This window comes from Cibotium barometz, chromosome 17, assembly GCF_041138505.1.
Source record: "Cibotium barometz isolate CiBa-2024 chromosome 17, ASM4113850v1, whole genome shotgun sequence".
In the NCBI taxonomy this organism is placed as follows: Eukaryota; Viridiplantae; Streptophyta; class Polypodiopsida; order Cyatheales; family Cibotiaceae; genus Cibotium; species Cibotium barometz.
Window position 1 is genome coordinate 56,298,622 of NC_141062.1, and position 22,432 is coordinate 56,321,053.

General features: G+C 48.7%; 1 protein-coding gene across 4 annotated transcripts in view; it reads right to left on the minus strand.

The window, feature by feature from the left end:
- Positions 1 to 3,036: 3,036 nt before the first annotated feature.
- LOC147630207 (uncharacterized) overlaps positions 3,037 to 22,432 on the minus strand; it is a 159,592-nt gene continuing 140,196 nt past the window's right edge. For 2 of the 4 annotated variants that reach the window (XM_086811841.1, XM_086811839.1), the window contains one exon: positions 3,037 to 3,565. In XM_086811841.1, the coding sequence (XP_086667967.1) occupies positions 3,371 to 3,565 (195 nt within the window). In that variant the 3' untranslated portion in view covers positions 3,037 to 3,370. Of the gene's footprint in view, positions 3,572 to 22,432 lie in introns of all 4 variants that reach the window. The other 2 variants (XM_086811838.1, XM_086811840.1) reach the window with 1 other exon arrangement.

Sequence of the window (22,432 nt, forward strand, 5' to 3'; positions counted from 1 at the left end):
AGGCAGGGGCAGGAGGTGCAGCAAAAAAGGGGGGAGGGGGGAGGCGGGGTGTTGTGCTACTTTATGATATTGACCACCACATAAGGGTTCATCTTACCACACATGGACCAAGGAGAAAGAAAGAAAGAAAGAAGAAAGAAAGTTGAGAGAGAGAGAGAGAGAGAGAGAGAGAGAGAGAGAGAGAGAGAGAGAGAGAAGGGGTAGGGGCTGTTGTGTTGCTTTATGATATTGACCACCACATAAGGGTTCATCTTACCACACATGGACCAAGGAGAAAGAAAGAAAGAAAGAAGAAAGAAAGTTGTATTAACGTCTTCAAAAGGCCAAAATGACCTATGAGACCAAAAGGTTACATCATATCCATGAGGTACATCATCCTAGGTAAAAAATATTAATAAAGAAAGATAACAAAAATCTAGAACTATAAAATCTGATCTAGATACATCAGCAGAGAGCTCTCATATCACCCTAATACATCCCTCACGGGCCGCTTTTACATGGTGCTCAAGGTGGTAAAACTGAGCTGGTGCGAGAAGGTCCTGTGTTGATGGGAGATGATGGCCCGGATCCTCTTGTGGTGGCATGGCTGTGGACGCGGGCCATGGGGTCAGGGGCATCGAGCTCTACATAACTCAGTTTCTCTGTGGAGTGTCACAACTCTCGGCCGAGCTCCTGCACTAGCCTATGGTTTGGGTATGATCGGTGGATCGGCCCTCGGAGTGCTGGTATGGAAGAAGTCGATGAGAGCTCTGTGTGCTGGTTCTCGAGCAAGGACAGCTGATCTGGATCTCACTAAGGACTCCCTGTGTCTACGGAGCTCTAGAAGAAAAAGTCCCAAGCATCTCTGATCCGGGAAGTCCATGATCCTGGAAAGTGGTCCGAACCCAGCTCGGAAGAGGCAGTGGAACCTCCCCCGAATCTCATAGTATACAAGGCATTGGCATATGTAATGATCCTCTGTCTCGGGCTCTGTGTGACAGAGCTGGCATATCCTATCCTCTGGTGCGGCCGCCCTAGGCCCATATCTGGTAGTCTCCACTCTCAGCTGGTGGGACGAGGTGCGGATCTTGACGATCCACTCCAAGGGATAGGTGTGTGTCCATGTAGCGTGAGCGGATGATGAATCCATCCTCTGTCAGGCATAGGAGGTGATCTCTGTAGAAGGCCATCTTCGTCCCCTGTGGACGACTAGGTGAACTCCATGTCCTCTGAGTATCCAGTCGGACAATGTCCTTCCTAATAACCCTGTTCTGCTCTGTGTGGTTGAGAGAAAATGATAGGGCCTCTATGCTGTACTGGAACGGGGGGAGTGCCTCCATCTGCATACCCTGCTTGCCAAACCAAGTGCCTACCTGTGCATACTAGCACTTTGTATCTCCCTCAAGTGTCAACTGTCTCGAGGACTACAGGGCTAGCCAAGGGTATCTATCAAGTGGAAGCTCCCAAAGCCTGTGCTAGTATGTCACTGTCTGGAATAGAGCCTCTGTCACTATCGGTGCAGCCCCCATCCCTGCCCGCACAATCTTCTATGGCACTGATGGCTTACTCCTAATCATGTGTGAGATCATCGCCACTAGGGGCCTCTCCATCGGCTTCCACCCATCATATACCTCCTCTGTATCTATCTCGCCCGGCTCTCTCCTCTGTCTCCTCTTGTGGTATAAGGTAGGACCCCAGATGGGGGAACCATACAGTAGATGGGGGAACCATACAGTAGTGTAGGTGTAACTAGAGTATCAAATAGCCAAAGCTTCGTCCTCGGCTCCTGAAACTGTATCTGTGAGCATTGCCTCTAGTGAGCTAAGGGCTGCATATCCCCTTATCAATCTAGCTTCAGCCACCTTCCACATCGAGAACTAAGGTCCAGCAAAAGAGATCCCAAGGTATACATATGAGGTAACATACTCCACAGGCTCTCCACTATACATACTCCACAGGCTCTCCACTATATGTAAACTGTACTGCAGATCTACTTATCCACTCTGAGGAGGTGTTAAAGATCATGACCTTGGTCTTTTACAGGTTCACAGTGAGGTCCCGGTCCTCGCAAAAGGCCCGTAATGCATCCAAATGCCTCTGCAGACCCTTTGGTGAGTCAGAAATAAGAACAATATCATCTGCATACAAGAGGATCGGTATCAGGACTCCTGCCAAATGTGCTCCTGGTCCTCCTTGTCTGTCTATGTAATCCGAGATCTCGTCAATGTATAGACCAAATAGTGTAGGAGACAAGGGGCAGCCCTGCTTCACCCTGATAGTGCTGTGTATGATCTTTGAGTCACCTCATGGAGCCCGTACTCTACCTGTGACTGACTCATAGAGTGTAATGATCCCCCAAAGCATCTCTGTTAGCACTCCCATATCCTGCAGCCTCCTCATCAGTCTGGCCCGTGGGACGGTATCAAAAGCTTTGCAGAAATCCACAAAGCAGCAGTATATCCGATGCCCGTGAGCTCTCCCCTCCTCAATGATCCCCCGTAGTGTAAAGATATGATCTAGTGTGGAGTGCCCTCTCCTGAAGCCTGCCTACCCCGGTGCTCTGAGTCTCTGCTTCTCGGACCATCTACTAAGCTCATGCTCCAAAATCAAACCATAAATCTTGGCCAAGGTGTGACCAATCATGATAGTCCTGTAGTTGTTGGGGTCCATGGGGTCACCTGCTTTCAAGATAGGTACAATAGTATTCAATGACCAGCTGACGGGAAGCCCTCACATAAAGCCCTATTAAACATGTGAACCAGTAAAGGGGCTAGCGCGTCCCTAGCGGCTAGCGCGTCCCTAGCATGGGAGAAATGCTCGGTGAGGAGTCCATCATGATTCCATGCTCTCCCAGTCTGCATCTTATCGATAGCAGCTCTCACCATGCTGAGGTGAAAGAAGGAAGAGTGTGGGGGACGAGGTTCGGGTGGATGCGGGAGAGGTGGCTGCTCGGGGGCATGGTAGAGAGTGGTGGCATAGGTGTGCCAGGTGTTGGAGAGGAGTCACAAACACTAAACCTATTTTTAGTAAAGATCGATATGTTCTCATGCTCCATTCTCACTAAGAAAGTACAGTTCTTCAAATGAGTAGCTTTGAGATACATCAAAGTGTATGAGGTTCATTGCATTGGTGATGTTTAAGCATTGACAATTTGAATGATGAATGCCAGGATTTAATGTAGGGCTTTGGCCCTCGTTTCCTTTGAAGTTATGAAATAAGCTAAACCAATATGCTTCACTATATTAAAGAAAAAATCTCCATGAAAAGACCCGGGTATGCATTTTGCAACAATATCATGAATTGAGAAACACGGCTTTGACAACAAAATGAGAGTGCTCGGATGCCTTTGGAGAGAACGAACGGGAATCATACATACAGACATACTGTTGACTCATGTTTTGATGTCATTGTCGCTCTCTTTAGAGTCCGAGTCATGTTCTTTAGTCCTCATCTCAAGGTATTGATAGGATTGGACAAGTTTTGCCCTCAATAAAATAATGATGAAGACAAGTAGAATGATTACTCCACCCAAAATAACGGGGCTTCCAATCCATTCCAAGATAACGCCCAAAGGATTACCTGCACGCTGAGTCTCTCTCACACACACACACATGATAATTTAGTGAATGAAATAAATATTCTCATTACTCCCATCCATTTAAGTTAGTGTTTAATAAATCTGATCAAATGGGAAATGTATATATATATATGTATGTATTATGTATACATTCATATATGTATGTATGTGTGACATTCTTTCGATATATGATTATGTGTATGTATGCATGTGTGAAAATCTGTTGGCAAAGTCGCAAGCCAGGTTCTGCAAAAAAGTTGCAGGAGGATTGCCTAGGGTGGTGGCACAGGCCAACAAGAGACAAGACACCAAAAAATTTAGCAGACACTATCTATGCTATCACCTCTATTGGATTTCTCAAGAGCCATGTTATTGTCCCTTTTGACACCAAAGAACAGAGACGACATACAAAGCTCATTAGAGCTCGTAAACTTTTACCACATCCATAATAGATAGGCATTGAAGAGCATCTTACTTGGCTACTATCTATCAAAATTCCCATTCACATACATCATCTGCAGGTTCACGCAAAAAGACATGCTACCGTAGTAACAAAAATCTTCACATAAACAGAATCAAGATCATGAATCTAGACCTGCTGGCTGGTGGTATGAAAGTGCTAATGGACCAAGGAGTACAGGGGGAGACTTGCAGAAGCACGGGCAATCATACACAAGTAGCGAATATATAGCACATGATTAGGCTTGCGCGATCCTCTCAGAAGGAATGTTGAGCAGAGTACGATGAAAGGCGTCACATTCTGTTCATCCATCCACTCACCAGTGCACAACCTATTTTTCAACATGCTTGCTTCGGCCGCTGCCAGCTCCTTGTCTCTGAAGAACTGCACTTTGTTCAGCTTGAAAGCGGCATATTTCACACCTCTTCCATATGCAACGAGAAATGGGTGGAAAACTTCAGATCTAAAATAGCAAGTGACAGGCTGCTGAGAGCTTTTCGAATTCACTCAGAGCTGATGGGTATCGTGTGCTGTGCCTGTGTGGCAGCTGTAACCTGCAAACGAAAGGCCTGAAGTGCACCCTTCACGCTTTCTTAGTGGTCTTGAATAAAACTTATTTCCCCCCTCCAACAGGCTGGGATAACAATCCTTTTTTCTAAAGATGAGCTTAGTACCTTACAGGCAGATTTTGATAAAGAAGTCAAGACCGCACTCATTGGAAAGATTTTTGGGTCTCATCCCTCCTGCTCTTAGGCTAGAGATCGGAACCTGGCGGCACTTCCCACAGAGCCTGCCTCGCATTTCACTGATGCCCACTTGCTTGGAAGGGGCTTCTTCCAAGCAGATTTCGCAACCTCTCAAACTCTTGAAAGAAGCACCACCTCCGCTGAGTATCGACACCACTTGGGAGATTATTGCTAGTGCTACTCCTAGACTTTGAGAAAGCTTATGATAGGGTGGATTGGAGCTTTCTGGAGGGCACGATGAGCCGGATGGGATTCTCTGTGGAGTGGATTCGTGAAGTCTTAGGACTTAACTCAGCCTCGCACAGGCAGGTTCTCATTCAGGGAGCCCGTGGCGATAGATTCCCCCTTTCCCGCTCGGTACGGCAAGGCTGTCCTTTGGGACCTTACCTCTTCCTATTCGTCGCCGAGGCCATGAATAGTTTTCTCTTAGCCTAGGAGACCGGACTGCAGGGATTGCGTCTCCCCCTCCTCACGCAGGAGGAGCTGCTTGACTCAGAGTTTGCAGATGACACAACAATTTTCCTTTCCGAAGATGTGGAGCATCTCCAGAGACCTGCGGAGGCGATCGAGGTTTTTTTGCATATCCAGAGCACAAATTAACTGGCACAAGTCGTGTGGTTTTTGGGTAGGCTCTGCACCCGTCCGGACTTGCTTTCTAGTGGATTGCGAGGGGCACGCTAGTTCCCTATCTTGGTTGCCAAGTCGGCATTGGCATCTCTCCTGAGCAACAACTCACTGCTCTTCTTCTGAGTATTCAAAAGAAGCTTTTATACTGGAGTGTTGCGAGGCTCTCCCTAGCAGGTAGAGTGGTTGTCGTAAACCAAGTTCTTCTTGCCACCATGTGGTACAACGTGTTGATCAATAACTTCTTATGGGCCGGCAATCACAGGAGGCCATCCACAGCCAAGGTGACATGGAGAGTAATCATTCAACCACATCGTAGAGGGGGGTGACCCTGCTATTCAGAGTCATGCCCTACTCGACAAGCTAATCGTTAGAGGAATCCTTCCCGGTGGTGAGTTGTGGACAGACTTCCTCTTGGCCCGGATTTTAGCCCGTATCTTGAGTCTAGTGGACCCTTGGCCGCAAAGTACCAGATGGATTTTCGCAGAGATGTAGGCCTGAGGTTTTAGTCCAGCTTTTGAGGACAGACTTGCAGCCAGCTAACTTCGAGCTTGGCATTACCTCAAGCCGACCCTTAGGCAGATAGCTCCGGCAACCTTAGTGGAGCGGCTTCCGAAGCCTTTGGTCTGGAACCCCTTGAGTCGTTTACTCAGTTGCCACATGTTGGGGGCCCGTCCTCATTGTCCATAGGACCAGCGAGGTCCCTTGGAAATTGGATCGCACACACGCAATTACTCCCGGAGGTGCAGGAGAGGCTTGGTAGGGATCCGGGGTAGAGACAAGCTTAGCATCGACATCGACTCAGCTATCCCTCAGGAGTGGCTAACTCCTATCCCAGACCTGACTCCCCCAATCTGGCTAGGTGTGTTTACTAGACATGATATTCTCATGGCGGTCCAAGGAGCAAATGAGGGAAGTGGTATGGTCATCTTTCTATTAGATCCCATGGCAAATGAGAGATCCGAGCTCTCCGTAGAGGATTTCAGTGGCTGCACCTTGTAGAGGGTGATGGTTTTCAAGCACAAAAGTGGCATATAGATCCATCACCAACTAAGGTTGCTAGGGAGAGATTCTGGCGGCTATGGATATGGGAGTGCCGACCTCTCACGTGCCTTGCCTACAGTGGGACCCGGAAGAGTGGACTTGGCATGACCCCGCTGATCGGGAGGAGACTCTGGATGCCCCTTCTTTGCATATGAAAAGATACAGGAAGGAAGAGAGCTTGAGCTCTTGCAAGCACACACACCCTTACACAAACCCTAGAAGAGAACACATAAGATGAGAGACTGAAAATTGTTCTTCTTCTTGATAACTAAAGGGTTCAACCAAAAGATAAGGAAAATACAACATGAGTACTAAAGTACTATGTACATGCGGTCCATAATGTGAACACGCTAAGTGAGTGAGCTAGCAAGATAAGTATGCCATAACTCAGTGGAGGACTAGTAGCTGGTGTAGTCTAGCTGTATAATCACTGGCGAAGATCTATCATGTTAGAATCCTACCAAACACGCTAGTGATGTAAGTGGTGGAAATGGTCACCCACGCATATCATGAGTGTTATCTTGTGTTGAGCTTGACATCTCAACACTCCCCCTCAAGCTCAACTCTATCTCTAGGACTCCAAGCATAGTCCGGAATCTATGAAGCTTCTCTGCTCCCACGGCTTTCGTGAAAATGTAAGCTATCTGCTCCTCGGTGCTGACATTCATGAGATCAATGTCTCCTGCTAAGACCCTCACTCTGATGAAATGATAGTCGACCTCTATGTGTTTGGTCCGCGTATGAAAAATCGGGTTCCTCGCCAACTATATACTGCTAAGATTGTCACAATAGATGACAACCTGTAGTGCCAAATCACCAAGTAGCTTGCATAACCAAGCTACCTCACATGTTGCCATTGCAACACCCCTATACTCTACCTCTATACTCGACAAGGCAACTGTTGGTTGCTTCTTGCTGCTCCATGTCATAGTACCACCTCCAAAGGAGAACATAAATCGACTGGTAGATCTCCTATTTGCAATACTATCAGCCCAATTTGTATCGGTGTATCCAAATACCTGCAACTCTGTACCAGCCTCATAAAAGGGACCATAGTCTACTGTAGACTTCACATAACGCAATAAGCGCCTCACACCATCCAAATGTGGCTTCCGAGGAACCTCCATAACTTGGCTCTACAATCCAACTATATAGTTTAAATTTGGTTTGGTGATCGTTATGTAAATCAAGTTGCCCACTATCTTCCTGTACATAGTGGGGTTCTCCAAAATCTCACCCGTAATTGCACTCAACTTGCCATGTGAATCTAATGGCATAGAAATTGGTTTACAACCAGCCATACCATATTTGGACAGCATGTCCAATGCATATTGTCTCTGTGATAACCATATGCCCTTGGCTGTCCTAATAACCTCAATGCCAAGGAAGTACCTCAACTCACCCAAATCCTTCATGTCAAATTTCTGCTTGGAGACATTTCACACTCTCAACTTCCTCTCCACTATCACCTCCAACAATCAAGTCATCCACATAGATATTGATGACCACAAGGCTCCTATCAATCTTCCGCACATAGAGTGAATGATTAGCATCTGCCACATGTTATTTGAGATTTGTCTTCTAGGTACAAAACCATATTGGGCTTGATGTAATCCTCAGTGCAATATCTTTTTGACTCTCTTGAGTTATCATCTTAGTTATGATCTTATAAATAACAGGCATAAGAGTAATCAGAGACCAGTCCGAAAGATTTTGGCACAGCTGTTTCTTTGGAACTAGTCGGACTAGTCCTTCTTTCCAGGATGATGTCATAACACCCTACTGCCATGATTGATTGATCAAAAGTAATAATGGATCCTCAAGCATGTCCCAAAATTCCAAAAAGAATTCTTGAGTCAACCCATCCCATCCAAGAGATTTCCATTTACCTAAAGCCTTGACTGCATTGTATATCTCCATAGACGTAAATAAGCTTTCTAGTCAAAGGCTTCCTACACATCCATTATTTCTTTTACATTCTGAAGCAAGTTTGTACGAGCATGAGTCATAGGAGGGGTTTCTATAGGAGGCGATGCAAAAACTTCTTGAAAGTAAGTCAAACATTCCTACTCTAGCTGCAATCATGTGTGAATTGCCACAAGTATTATCATCTCTTGCCGAAGAGTTGTTAAAATCCCCACATACGAGAGTATAACCAAGGGTAATGCTCCAATTGTGACCACATTCTAGCTCTTTGTGTAGAAACTGTGGAAGCATAATCAAATGCAAACTCATAAGTCTTACCATTGAGCATACACTACACAATGAGTAATCTACCTTCTAGATCATTGCAAGCAACTAACTACTGGCTGCAATTGTTGTCAGACAAGAAAACACACACCAGAGAAAGTAGAACAACCAACATAGTATATACAATATCCATCAAAAAATCCAGTCCGGCCAGCCGAAGCATGTTACTTATGTTCTTGAAGACATACTATGTTTGGCTTCATTCTATGTACATAATCCCAAACCAACCTCCATTTATTCAAGTTGTTTAATTCCTGTACATTATATGACATGCATTTGAGAGGTGCTTTTGTGATCATTTTGTTGAGAGGTGCGAGCCATATCAATGTCTGCTTGCATATTTTTCTTGCATATTCTATAAACTTTGCATACCTTGAACTACTGCAGCCCAAAGCTTTCCTGTATCAACTTCTCCTGACGAGCAGAAGATTCGGTCCACATTCTGGACTGTAATAGTTCGGGTCTGATAAAAATAACCCTTGTGGGGTTTGGGGTCTGCCAACCTTCCACATCTATCACATTCTTATCCTTATTTGCAGCATTTTTCACAATCTATGCAGTTCTAGCAAGCATATGAGCTGGCTGCCCTGCTCTTGCTCTTATTTGCACACCTGTGTTTGCCTACCCTATTGATTTTTCACGATGAGTGCCACAACCTCCACCAAAAAGCTCCCTAAATGTCAAGGGTGATCCCATAAGCCTCCCAATGCGGTCAAGAAGTAGGGAATCTTTGGATTTGTCCCAGAACCAAGTGTCTGGCATTCCGCACAGCGTAGCTGAAGAAGGGCATGCTTTTCATGGGGTTAAAAGCATCCCTCCACTCCCACTCACCGTGATCCTAGACTCCCAGTGCAAGTATCTGATAGGACACCCATCATATAACTAGAGGCTCCAAGAGTCCGTAATCATCGCTTGAGTTGGATCAATATAGATGTGCTTCCTTGCCCTGCCCACCACTCTCATCAGCTAGACCGCCGGACCCTCAATGATATCCTGCTCAAGACTTCTCTCAAACAGCCATCTATCCTAAATGGCGTAAAAGTATATCGTCCTCACCTGAAGAGGGAAGGCACATGACCTGAATAGGAATGCCTGTCTCTAAAAATACCCCAAACCATAAGTGATGAGCCCCTTCCACGAAATTCCCCGTGATCCAGTGGTTAGGAATGGTTGCATTCATTTGCATGATCCTCTGACTAGTGCCTCTCAAGTGCTGAGTGCGAAGCATTCTCTCATCCTCCGTGAGACTCATGAGCCTTTTCCAATCCAACACTGACCGTGAGGGGAGAAGATCAAGTCATTCCACACGATGGCCTGCCTGTAAGCCTCCTCAACTGACCGCGGAGGAATATGAACCAAGAAGCTCCTCATGCAATCCCAGGCTCACATAAGAGATCTCACAAAGGGCGAAGAAGGTGGTCAGTGCTTTGCATCCGAGAAGATAAAACATGGGTTGTAAATCCAATCACCTCCCCTAATCAGAATGCACCTCATAATCTGCTGCATAAGAAAGTCCTTCCAAGCCTCAGTGCGCCAAAAAGAAATCCTCTAACTACCAACTTACAAAGTAAAGCCTTACAGTGCACCTCCGGGTCAATGATGTCACATGCACTCTGCACTGGAGTGCTATGTGACACTCTGGCTCTACATCAATGCATCATTCTTCAGTAGGATTTACCTTTTTAATATTTTGTCGTATGCCATGGCCCCATTGTGAGCCCCAGTCCGCGACATGTTAGGCACGAGCTACGTAGGTCAGTCTCCACAACCATAGAGAGTCTGCATCTGTCAGTCCTCTCAACCCACTTGGAGAATTTATCAGATAGTGCATGTAGTGTCGACCTTAATATTAGGTATGAATCAATAAGCATTTAGGAGCAAAGTGCACGATAAAGCATGCCTATGGCCCATGGCCACAGGCTTCAGTCGACAGCCCGTATGTGGTTGTTTACAGCCCTATGAGCCAGCCGACAGCACTAGCAACTGCTGGCCAGCACTAGCACTCAGCCGACAGCACCAGATGATTCACAGCATCAGTTGGCCACTCTATGTGCTCAGTCGGCCAGCATAGGAAGTTGCTCAGCCTGCAGTCGGGTACATCTAGTCAGGCAACATTAATCATAACATTTTTTGCTAAGCGCCACATTATTATTAGCATTTAATGCTAATTTTTGTACAAGAGCTACTGGCCGACACCATCTGCTGGACGACTAGAAGCCTAGGAACATATAAATACATGCACTTCAGTCGCCCATAAATCATTCTGGTATTCAACAATATTCAGCAAAGTCATGATCACCAAGCTCGCAGGATGCTCAAGGCAAATCTGTCCTCCCATCCTCTACTGAGGCCTGTCCTCCTCATCTCTATGAAGATCCATCGTATCTCTGGTGCCCAAGTGCCCCCTGCTGGGGGAGCTCTAGCCTGCAGTCGCTGAAAAAGAAGCTCCTTCCAAGGCTCAGCGCCTGGAAGCAGCCCCCGAACAATAAGCTTCCCCAATAAGGCTCTACTCTGATCAACTGGATCTATAATGCCCAAGCCCCCCTGGGCCAGCGGAAGAGTAATAACTGCCCAAGCAACCTTAGCCCGGGCTGGCTGACCATCTGACCCAGACCAAAGAAAGTTCTTGATCAACCTCTATACCTGGCTGATGCAAGAGCTTGAGAAGATCCAGCAAGACGTGATGTACCACATGGTCGCTAAAAGCACCTGATTCGCCACCACCACCCTCCCAGCCAAGGATAGCCGAGCTGTACTCCAATACAAAAGCTTCCTCCGAATGCTCAGAAGAAGCGGGGCAATCTGCTGCTCAGGTGACAAATCAAGTCCAATCTGGCATCCCAAATACCGCACTGCTATGCCAGGAGGAATCCATCTAAAACCTGGGTCTGGGCTCCATGCCGGAGCAGGAGCGCTACTAATCCAAAAGGCCACTGTCTTGCGCCAATTGATCAATGCTCCCGAAGCTGCACCAAAAACCTGTAGCGACTGCTCTACCCTCTGAAGATTGGCCTCCTGGTCATGCAAAAACAATCCCGTGTCATCAGCAAACTCAGAATCGAGCAGGTCCTCACCCCAGACTGGGAGCTGGAGTCCTCTCAAACCAACCTCCTCTTCTCTCAAATACATGCTCATAGCCTCAGCAAAGAAGAGAAAAAGAAACGGGGCGAAAGAGCACCCCTGACGGACTGATCTGGTCAACTCAAAACTCGACCCCCGTCCTCCTGCCATCAGCACCTGGCTATGGGCTGTGGAATATAGAGCCGCCACTCCTCGAATCCAAACTGGCTCAAAACCCAGGCGAAGCATAGTGCCCTCTAAGAAACCCCAATCGACTCTATCGTATGCCTTCTCAAAATCGAGAAGCATCACGACGAGGTCCTCACCGAGAAATCTAGCTCGGGCCGTCGCCTCCCAGAAGGTGAAAATGTTGTGAAGGATACTGCGCTCCTTCACGAATCCTGTCTGGGTAGCATGAGTCAGCTCCCCAAGGAAGGGCTGGATCCTCAAACTCAAGGCCTTTGCCAGGACCTTGTAGACAGTATTGAGGATCGTAATAGGTCTCCAATGACGAATATATCATCTGACACTCCCTCCCCTTGGGGATAAGAAAGATCAAGCCCTCGGAAAAGCTCTGTGGCATCACCCCAGTATCCAAAACATACTGAAAGCCCCTGCGGAGGCCTGGCCCCAAAAGGTCCCAATAGCGCAAAAAAAAGGCAGGCGTCAATCCGTCCTCCCCAGGGCAGCTATGGCGCGGAAGGACCCTCAAAGCCTCAACAAGCTCATTCTCTAAAAGAGGCTCACCGAGAACTATGCGCATACGATCTGTGACCCTCCTCTGCACATGGGCCCACACAGTCTATCTACAAGCATCAAGTGCCTCCGTGGCTGGCTCCGCTGAAAGCAGGTCTCTATAGAACTCAGTGGCAATGGCTCTAATCTCCTTGGGCTCAGTGGCCAAAGATCCGTCCTGCCTCCTGAGCTGGCGTACTCCTGCTCGAGCATGGCGGGGCTCGGTAATCTCAAGGAACTCCCCAGTCACTCTATCACCAAGCTGCATCCACTGAGAGGCCTGGCGATGATAGTAGAACTCATGTCTCTGCTCCTCTGCCTCTCTAACCTCCTGGCGTGCCTAGCTCAGCTGGGACGCCACCCACTCACATGTAGGCTACTGCTCCTAAAGGCGCTGGAGCAAAGCAAGGCTACGTCTCAAGCGACGCTCCCGCTCTTGTGTCTCTCCCAGCCGTGTCAAGGCTACAGTGTGCAAAAAAGAGCTGAGCTCGATGAGTCCTTGGGCACACTGGCCTGCTGCATCCAGGTCAGAGCTCTGGCTAGCATGCCATATCCTCTCAATGTCCTCAGAAAGACTGGGATCTGTAAGTATCCTCTCTGGGATCCTCAACTGCAAGCTGGTCTCCTGTGTCCTCTCCTCAACTGTCAAAATAACTGGCGCATGGTCTGAAAAAGAGGTGCCAGCGAGAATGCCCCTCGCTCCCCGAACCTGTCGCCCACATAGAAGTGATCAATCCGTGATAGATTAGTCTCTCCGTGCCGGCGATCCGACCGAGAGAAACTAAGACTGTCCTGAGAGCGGGAGAAAGCCTCATGCTGCCATGCATCAGTGATCCGCAGTGTCATGCGAAATCGCTCCCAAGCTGCAAGCTCCGTGCCGTGCACTGTAACATGACTGCCTCCCACCCTATCAGCCGGGTCCTCAAGCATGTTGAAATCTCCCCCGACACACCAATGTGCGGCCTTGCACAATGCATCTGTAACAAGGGTCCAGAACTCTGCTCTGGCATTAGCATGGTTGGGCGCATAGACATTGAGCACGCCAAAGAGCTCATCGTGCATCCTCGGAATAACATACTGTGCTCTACCAGGCACAATGACCCCGCGATCCACAATGGCCTGCCGCCATACATCCGCAATGACCATACATACTCCTCCCTGCCCACCCAAGGGGCCAAATCCTGCAGACCAAAATGTGTCCCATCTACCAGGCATCACCGAACCATATCTCCGAATCGTGCTCTCACTCAAATGGTGTTCTTGCATCATCAGAATATCAATACTGCCCCCAACCAGGCATCTCTGAAGCTCCTGTCTCAAGCAACCACGATAACGTACATAGTGTGCGCCGCCAAGGCCCTGTACATTCCATGAGATGATCCTCATGGATGACCTGCTGAGCTGGAGGCTGTCCCAGCCATACGGCGGGCCTTCGCAAGCAGCTTGGATGGAGAATAGTCCCCATCCGAGCGGCTACGAATCTGCCCACCCGGCGTGCTGCAAGAATCTCGGATCAGGCGCCAGTGGCTGTGTCCCATGGCGACTGCCTCCTGCTCAGAGAGGGCAACCTCGTGTATGCATACATAACCAGGGTCGCGTGCTAGGTCTGCCACTATGCGAACCACCAAATGTCGAATCCCGAAGGCATCCGCACTCCCGGTATCATAGAAATGAGCCAGCTCCCAGAGTCGGCCTATCACGTCTGTCATCTCCAGATCGCTCACATGGTGAGAAAACTCAACTGCCTGAGTCTTCAAAATGCTAAGAGCGAGATCCAGAGTCCACTCCCGGTCGCTAGTGCCACAGAGAGGGAAGGAGAAGGCCACCGCTGAATCAAGTGCCTCCTCCCCTCGGGCCGGAGGTATCACCACATGAACTTTGATGGGTGCTGGCTCATGGGGGCCCTCCGCTCCAAAAAGCCGTGTGAAGGAGTAGTCAAAAGCCTCCGAGCGCTGTCTAGTGTCAAGACTACTCAGCCGACTGCGGATAGAGGATATCCGTGAAGCCCGAATCGGCATAGTAGGTCTCCTTTGCGGTGCTCAAGCAAGGTCGGTGCTCAGTGCCCGCCGGACTGCAGGTGAGCGCCAGGTTACTACTGCCAGGGCCTCCCGGGGAGCTGAGGCGAGCGGAGGGGGAGGAGGGGGTGGGAAAGGAGCCGCTGACAAAACGGGAGCGGGAACGCGAGGAGGCGAAGGTGGAAGCGAGGCGGGAGGGGGGGACGCCGGAGGGGGGGGTGGGGGCGAGGGAGGGGTTGCTGGCATCTCCTGATCCTCCGTCTGCGCTGGGGTCTCCTCCTGGAGGGGAGCAAAGCTGTTCCTCACTCGAACCCAGTGATGCTGAGACTGTGACTGCTGCTGCATCGGTCTCTAGGCATGCTGCTGTGGCTGTCTCCCTTTACGCCACCCCTGTCCAAGCTGCCAATCCGAGGTCTGTGTGGGCTGAGCAGGTGTCCCGGAGGCTGCCTGCCGAGCCGCATCTGTGGGCGGGCCATCGGGGGCCTGCTGCTGCAGTGAAGGTCCCGGGGGTCTCCTACGAGGGCAGGCCTTGGCCAGGTGGCCGACCTGCCTGCATATAAAACACTGATTCAGGAGCCCCAAAAACTCCACTCTCTGATCGATCCATCCCCCCCCCTATCCTAGGTAGCCGAATGACCTTCGGAAGGGAGGAGATGTCAGGAACCAATACCCTAACCGAAGGCAGGCCAGCTGCTCTAACCACCACTAAAGCTACTGTGGGACCAGTCTCAAGCACCGAACCCACCAATGCTCCTATCCTAGAAAGGAGCGGAAGGTACTCGCGGCGGAGTCCAGGGAAGCAAACTGTGACATGGAAGAGGCGCTCTACCTGCTCGGCCGCTGCTGGGTCGAAGCCATGCTGCCAAGGTCTGAAGAAGGCCCGAGCGCCCCTGATGTCAAGGGGACTCATGGCTAGGACCTGGGCCACGCTCTGGGCTGACTCGAACTCAATCTGGTAGTGTCCGCAGCCCGGTAACTAAACGTCCAGGATCTTGCCCACATCTGCAAGAAGGCGGGCTTGGAGAAGATCCCAGATCTCCCCTCTGCTGGGGCGAGTGCCGACTATACGGCAGATGGTGGAATGTGCCTGGAGGCGTTCCACCTCTGCGGTGAGGCTCGCTTCCTCTTCTGGCGAAAGAGAAAGCCTGATGGGGATATCCTCAGGGGCGGGCGAGGGGGCTGCGGAAGAGTCCCTCTGAGGTGGGGTGGGAGGAAACTCCATCAGTGTCTGAAGCTTAGTCGAAGGCGAAGCGAAAACGGAGTGTCCTGCAAGAACCGAGCTGCACAAAAGGTGGAGCGGGGAGGGCGGAGGGGGAAAGGCGGAAGACAGAGGGGGAGGGAAAACAGAGGGGGGCGGAAAGAAAAAACAGAGGGGGAGAGGCTTAAGGCAGAGGCGGCGAAAGGGCGGGGGGGGGAACGCGAAAAGGTGGGGGGAGAAGGCGGAGGGGGCGGGTCACGGAGGAAGGGGGGAGAGCAGGGGCGTGAAGGAGACGGAGCAGGGGGGGGGGGGGGGGGGGGGGGGCGTGAAAGAGAAGGGGCGGGGGGGGCTTGAGAAAAACCCCAGGCGGGGGGAGCAGACGCGAGGGCGGGGAGGGGGGGTGTGCGTGCAGGCAGCAGCGCGAGCAGGGGGGGAGCGAAAGCTTCAGCGAGCGATGACCAGGAGATATTTTTCTTGAGAGGGATGCGCCATTGGCTCTATGGGCCCCACAAAATCGATGCCCCACCGCTCGAAGGGAAGCCCAGCTAATGAGATGTGGAGGGGTCGATTCACTTGGCGAGAGGGTTTCGAGCCACACCTTTGGCAAATGTCACAGTGTTGGACATGCAGATTGGACATCTCTATACATAAATGGCCACCATAAGCTGCTATGGAAGATTCGGTGTGCAGTGATGTGACTGGGATAGTGACCGCCAGATGGGCCAGCATGTGCATCCTCCAAGAGTTGTCCTCTGATGAGTTGAAAGGGCCTACTCTTGATTAGGAGGTGGTGTTTATCTCTTGGTGTAGCCATGAACGGGTAGGAGCTTGTAGCTAGCAATTGAAGAACATCCCCATACCAATCGGGGGCAGCATCTACCTTAAATAAGACACTATCTGGAAGATCATCAGAAATACCTGAAGCAGGTTCACCAAAGTCGATGCGTGAAAGATGGTCAGCCATGACATGATGTTTCCCGGGGGGCAGAAGGATGTCGAAGTCGAACTCCTGGAAGAGAAGGAGCCAACACCATACGCGACCAACGACTTGGGGTTTGTTGAGGAGATACTTCAGGGCATGGTGGTCAATGATGACAATGAAATGGACGCCCAAGACATAATGGCGAAACTTCTGAAGCGCGTAGACTATTGCTAGTCCTCTCTTTAGCGCTGCAATTCTCTTCTGCTGAAGTCAGAAGGTGACTCGCATAGTAGATGGGCCGATCCAAATTGTGCTTCTTGTTTGGCTGAGCGAGTACAACACCCACAGTTGTTAGGCTAGCATCGATGTGTATATGAAAAATGAGGGACCAATCTGGGGACACTAGGATAGGGGCTTCTATGAGACGACGTTTGAGATGAGAAAAGGCATTGGAGGCGGAAGGGGAGAGTCGAGGGGCTAGTGAGCTTGGTGAGAGGAAGGGCAATGTCGGTGTACATGCCGATAAAGTGGCAATGGTAGCCCGTGTGACCTACGAAGCTGTGCCCTTGGGATTGATCTGAGGTGAAAGACGAAGGATAGCCACAATCTTCTCTGGATCAGGAGCAAGACCCTCAGCTGAAATGACGTGACCAAGCAACGTACCTTCAATGACAAGAAAGTGGCATTTGTTGGGATTGAGGCGTAGCCGAGAGAGATGCTCGCAGAAGGCCTCTATGTGAGAAAAGAGGCGTTGGGCGTTGAAGTTGGTAAAGTCATCCAAAAAGATCCGAAAGAAGCTGAGGAGATAATCCTTGAAGATGCTTGTGACGATGTGCTAAACAGTGGTTGGGGCATTGCAAAGCCCAAATGGCATTTTGTGATATCTGTAGGTACCCCATGGAGTGATGAAAGCGGTTTTGGCCTCATCTGCCGGGTCAATGGCTACTTGATTGTAACCGCTGAAGCCATCCATGAAGCTATACAGAGCGTGACTGGCAACATCTTCCAGGACCCTATCCATGAAGGAGGTAGGAAAGCCATCCTTAATGGCGGCCTTGTTAAGAGTGCGGAAGTCCACGCAGACTGTCAAATATGTTGAAGCTGTCAAAGCCGAGCTCGACAAAATGGATGCAGCCGGCATCATCTCTCCCATTAAGCATTCCGAGTGCGTTGTATATAAAAAGAAGGGGGTATCCAGAGTCTCCTGTCGATCCTTGGGGTCATGCCAAGCCCACTCTAGGCGCGTGAGAGGTCGGCACTCCCATATCCATAGCCGCCAGAATCTCTCCCTGCCCACCTTGGCTGGTGTTGGGCATAACATTTTTTGCTAAGCGCAGCATTATTATTAGCATTTAATGCTAATTTTGTCCAAGAGCTACTGGCCGACACCATCTGCTGGCCAATCGGCAGCCTAGGACCATATAAATACAAGCACTTCCGTCCCCCATAAATCATTCAGGTATTCAGCAATATTCAGCAAAGTCGGGATCAATTCCAAGCATTCCCAGGTCTCCATGAAGGGCATCTTCAGCATTCAGCCAGCATATGTGCATCTCAGTTTTGGGGTTGCATAGTGGTCGTTGAAGAGCCATTCAAAGGAGCTTGGACAGCATCTAGATCAGCCCGCGTTTGGTCTACATCATCCTTGTGTCTGGCAGTCCTCAATCATTATTCACACTCATTGTAAGTCAGTCCTCAATCATTATTCACACTCATTGTAAGTTCTCCAAAGATTAATATAAGCAAATACTCCTGCTTGCAAGGGGGGGCCTTCAGTGGGTAAATTGGGACCCAATACTGTGTTGACTCTTATTTGCTTTCTCTCTCTTTTACTCTCTCTCTCTAAATGGAATTGCACTCATGGGTATAAAGAAGGCTTTATTGCACATTCCGATGATCAACCTCTTGCATGCTACAAATGATGTTCAATCCTCCCTCTTGCTTAGGCATAATAATGGTATCCCAAGCCACTCTCGCCGTGGTGTGTACAGTGCCATCTTATCCTGACCAAAGGAAGTTCCGGACGAGGTGACAAAGCTGACCAGTGCATCCCTTCTGAAAAACTCAACACAACGTGACAAACCAAGCAATTGCCAGCAACACTTGGTTAGCTACAGTACTGGGCTCTAGAGGCCAAATCAAGCTTCTTGCTGCTCCAATGCTGAAGTTTGCTTTTAATGCTCATGAGCACCGGAGCGAACTATTGTGCAGGCAAGATGTCAATGGCAACCTGACAGCCAAGGTATCTGGTAGTGCATCCTCTCTCAATTCAAGTAAACCCCACATCTAAACCCCAATCTGTTTGCGGAGAGTCACTAATCCAGAATCCCACTGATTTGTGCCAATTAATGGAGGCATGTGCTGCTAAACAAAACATCTCCAAAGTACTGTGAAAAGCACACAGGCATGCTTGTGAAGGCTCCAAAAACATAGCAATATAGTCCAGTAACTCCTCTGTGTGAAGAGGCAGCCTGAGGCTAAGACTCCTAGGATAACTTTGAAAAACCTACTCATAGCCTCCGCTACTATAAGGTAAAGTAGTGGAGCTAAGGGACATCCCTACCTCACAGAACAAGAGATCTGAAAGTGCTCACCATGCCCCCCGTAAGCTAAGACTGTGTTGTGGGCCTCCCTATACATGCAGGAGACCCCTCCAATCCAATCCTGGGCGAAACCCATATGTGCCATCGTGCCTTCCAAGGAGTCAATCCACTCTATCATAAGCTTTTTCAAAGTCTAGCAAAAGAATGGCAAGGGGTTGTTGGCTAGATTTGGTCCACTCCACAGCTTGCCAAAATGAAAAGGTATAACTTAAAATACTCCTTCCTTGGAGGAGGCCATTCTGTGTATCATGAATAACTCTCTGAAAAACAAGCTGAAGCCTCATACTCACTGCCTTTGCTAAGATTTGAAAGCAGACCCAAGCAAAGTTATGGGCCTCCACTGTCTATATTGGTCTTGTCGCCACCTTTTAGGACAAGGTGGATAAGACCCTCTGTGATAACAATACATCACATCTCCTGTAGAGAAGCAATAACATCATCACCAATGTAATCCCAAAATTGTAAAAAGGAGGGAGAGAGGCCATCATCCCTTGGGCATTTGCCTTTCAAGAGGGCATGCAAAGCATGTCTCAACTCATCCTTTGAAAAGGGGGCATCCAAAGAGGCACACATATCATTTGTAATTAGCCTGGGCATGTGCTCCCAGACTCTCTGTTGTGCAACATCTGTATCCAAAGAGTGGGCCTTTGGAGAGAGCAAGGTCTGATAAAAATATGAGGCAATACTCCTCACCTTATTCGGATCAGTATGAAATTCTCCCTGAGAATCCTGCAAGCATTTCAAACTGTCCATACTGTGCAACATCTGTATCCGAAGAGTGGACCTTTCCAAAGAGCAAGGTCTGATAAAAATATGAGGCAATACTCCTCACCTTATTTGGATCAATATGAAATTCTCCCTGTGAATCCTGCACGCATCTCAAACTGTCCCTACTGTGCATAGGTCCATGTGCTAAGAAAAACGGTTTGTTGCATCTGCCACCCATCTGTGTCCAAAATGCTTGATTAGCATGAAATGGAAACTCAGTCCGCCTATCCATGGCCACCTGTAACTTAGCTAATAGTGGACAATAGGTCTAGGATCCAAGAGGATACAAGATGCTTCTCATGTTCCCTCTGAAGCACGCATCCAACCACCGTCTAATAGTTTGCTCCTTGTCCAGAGCCTCTTCTTTCTTGGCCAAAGCAACATAATGATAGTGCTGGCTAGTCCTCTCCAAGGCTAAAACAATTCTCTCCTGGGGTCAAGATCATCACAGACTCTAAATCTCTCTAACCTCGAGGTAGGTTTCTGCATCTTGATAGAGAGAGTCTAGGATGCAAGCACGGGGTACAACCTTCTGCCTCCCAAGTTCCGTGATGCACAAGACAACTGGGCAGTGATCCGATTTGGTAGTACCTGGCAAGCTGGCAATATAGCTTCCTACCGTGCATAGATGCATCCTTCCCCGCTTCTACAGTTATGCCATGAATAAGATAAAGAGTTAGGCCTCCTTTGGAAATCATCCTATGTCCAACAATCCGTGCACATGCCCAACAATGCTTGGAGGATTGATGTTCCCTTGGGTCTAGTACCTCGTGTACTTGCCTGGAGCACATCTATTTTGGTAGAGTCTCATGAACGGGGATTTTCCATACCAATGTTGCATTGCATAGCATCGCTCTTGCTTACAATTGAATTTGCATGCTGTTTTCATGCTTGCCTGACCAATGTGTAGTTCCATGTAAGGGGACGCCTGCCCGAGAACCGTACGTGTGAAACTGTCTGCTAACATGGTTATGTGGCATGTGACAAGTGGTAAGTGTTGGTCATAAACCTAGCCTTAGAAATTAGCATTAATTTATAAGCAAGTGTGTACACACTTCATTAAGTTTTGGGCGACCAAAACTCACTTATAAATTATGACCCGCCTTATGTTCGCACATACTGATGTCCCGAGGTGGACAAAACTCAATGCCCACTGCCGAGACCTTATCCCCTTTGTACAAAGGGAGCAACCAGCCATGTGTCCATCCTAGCTTGCAGCACAAGTCACTTGCCCTCTCTACATGACACCTAGGGTGGACATCTCATCATCTCTTCCCTCTCTCTCTAGAAGTTGGCGCCCTCCTTCATGAGGCCTCTTGGCTGTATTTTCTGCACTTTCCCCCTCCCAACTCCATATCCAAGCTTGCTAGTGTATTTTCCAAGCTTCCAAGAGTGTTTCCAAGTGGTGTTCACTCTCCCACACACTCCAAAAGACTGAAATTCAGCAAAACAGCTCTTATATTTGCTATAATTTTTAGTCTTTTTTCTAAAAAACCTAATTTCAGTCTTCCTTTCTCAAGTTGAACCATAGGGGAAGCTTTCCCAGGGTTCCGTTCATCCTCTTGCAGACGTTTGGCGAAGGATCATGACAAATTGAAGATTTCAACACTCGAAACGCTTCCATCACGAGGACTTCCACTGTCAACGACTCTACTTGCTTTGATGCTTAAATATGGACGCAAGTAGATGCTATGGAAGCAAGTAGTAGGAGGGAGGGGCAAGACTCCATGTTCACATACCTTGAGTAGTGTTCTCTTGTCCTACGTGCTCTCTTGCAGATTGTTGCTACCATGTGTTGGTGGAACAATAGAGAGCAGATGGTAGGGAACATGGGCACTTGAGAGGGTAGTGTGAGTTGCACGTCTACACCGACAACCACATTGTTTGCAATATTGTATTCATATGCATTGGTATGGAAATCTGGTCAAAAATGCCCGTGACACTATTTACTTGATTCTCCCAAGATCAATATACTTTACTTGAGGGAGGGGCTGGCCGTTCCAACTCATTGTGCGTCTCTTGTAAATTCAGCAAACTACTTCATGTATTGAGCATGTTATCCATTAAATCTTAGTGTATTTAAGTGTATTGATCAGCATTGTGTTCAAACAAGTTACAATAACCATAACCCACTGTAGTCTAGCAAGTATGATAACACCACGGCCAATAACATGATGCAAAAGTGATGCTGACACTAAGATGCATACCCCACCTTTCGTCCCTTGTGCACAGGCCCAAAAAGTGTCCCTAGAAAGGATCTTACCAGCTTTACCACACTAAAACATATCCAATTTGTGCTCCTGCAGAAGCAACACATTTATAGGTCCACCCGTAATGGCAGGGTGGAGTTGATCCTTAACAAGGTGCTTCCTCCTTCGCATGGGAAGGCTCCCTAGACCCTGCACATTCCATGAGATAATTCTCATGGTAAAGAGGAGGTTTTGATTCCGG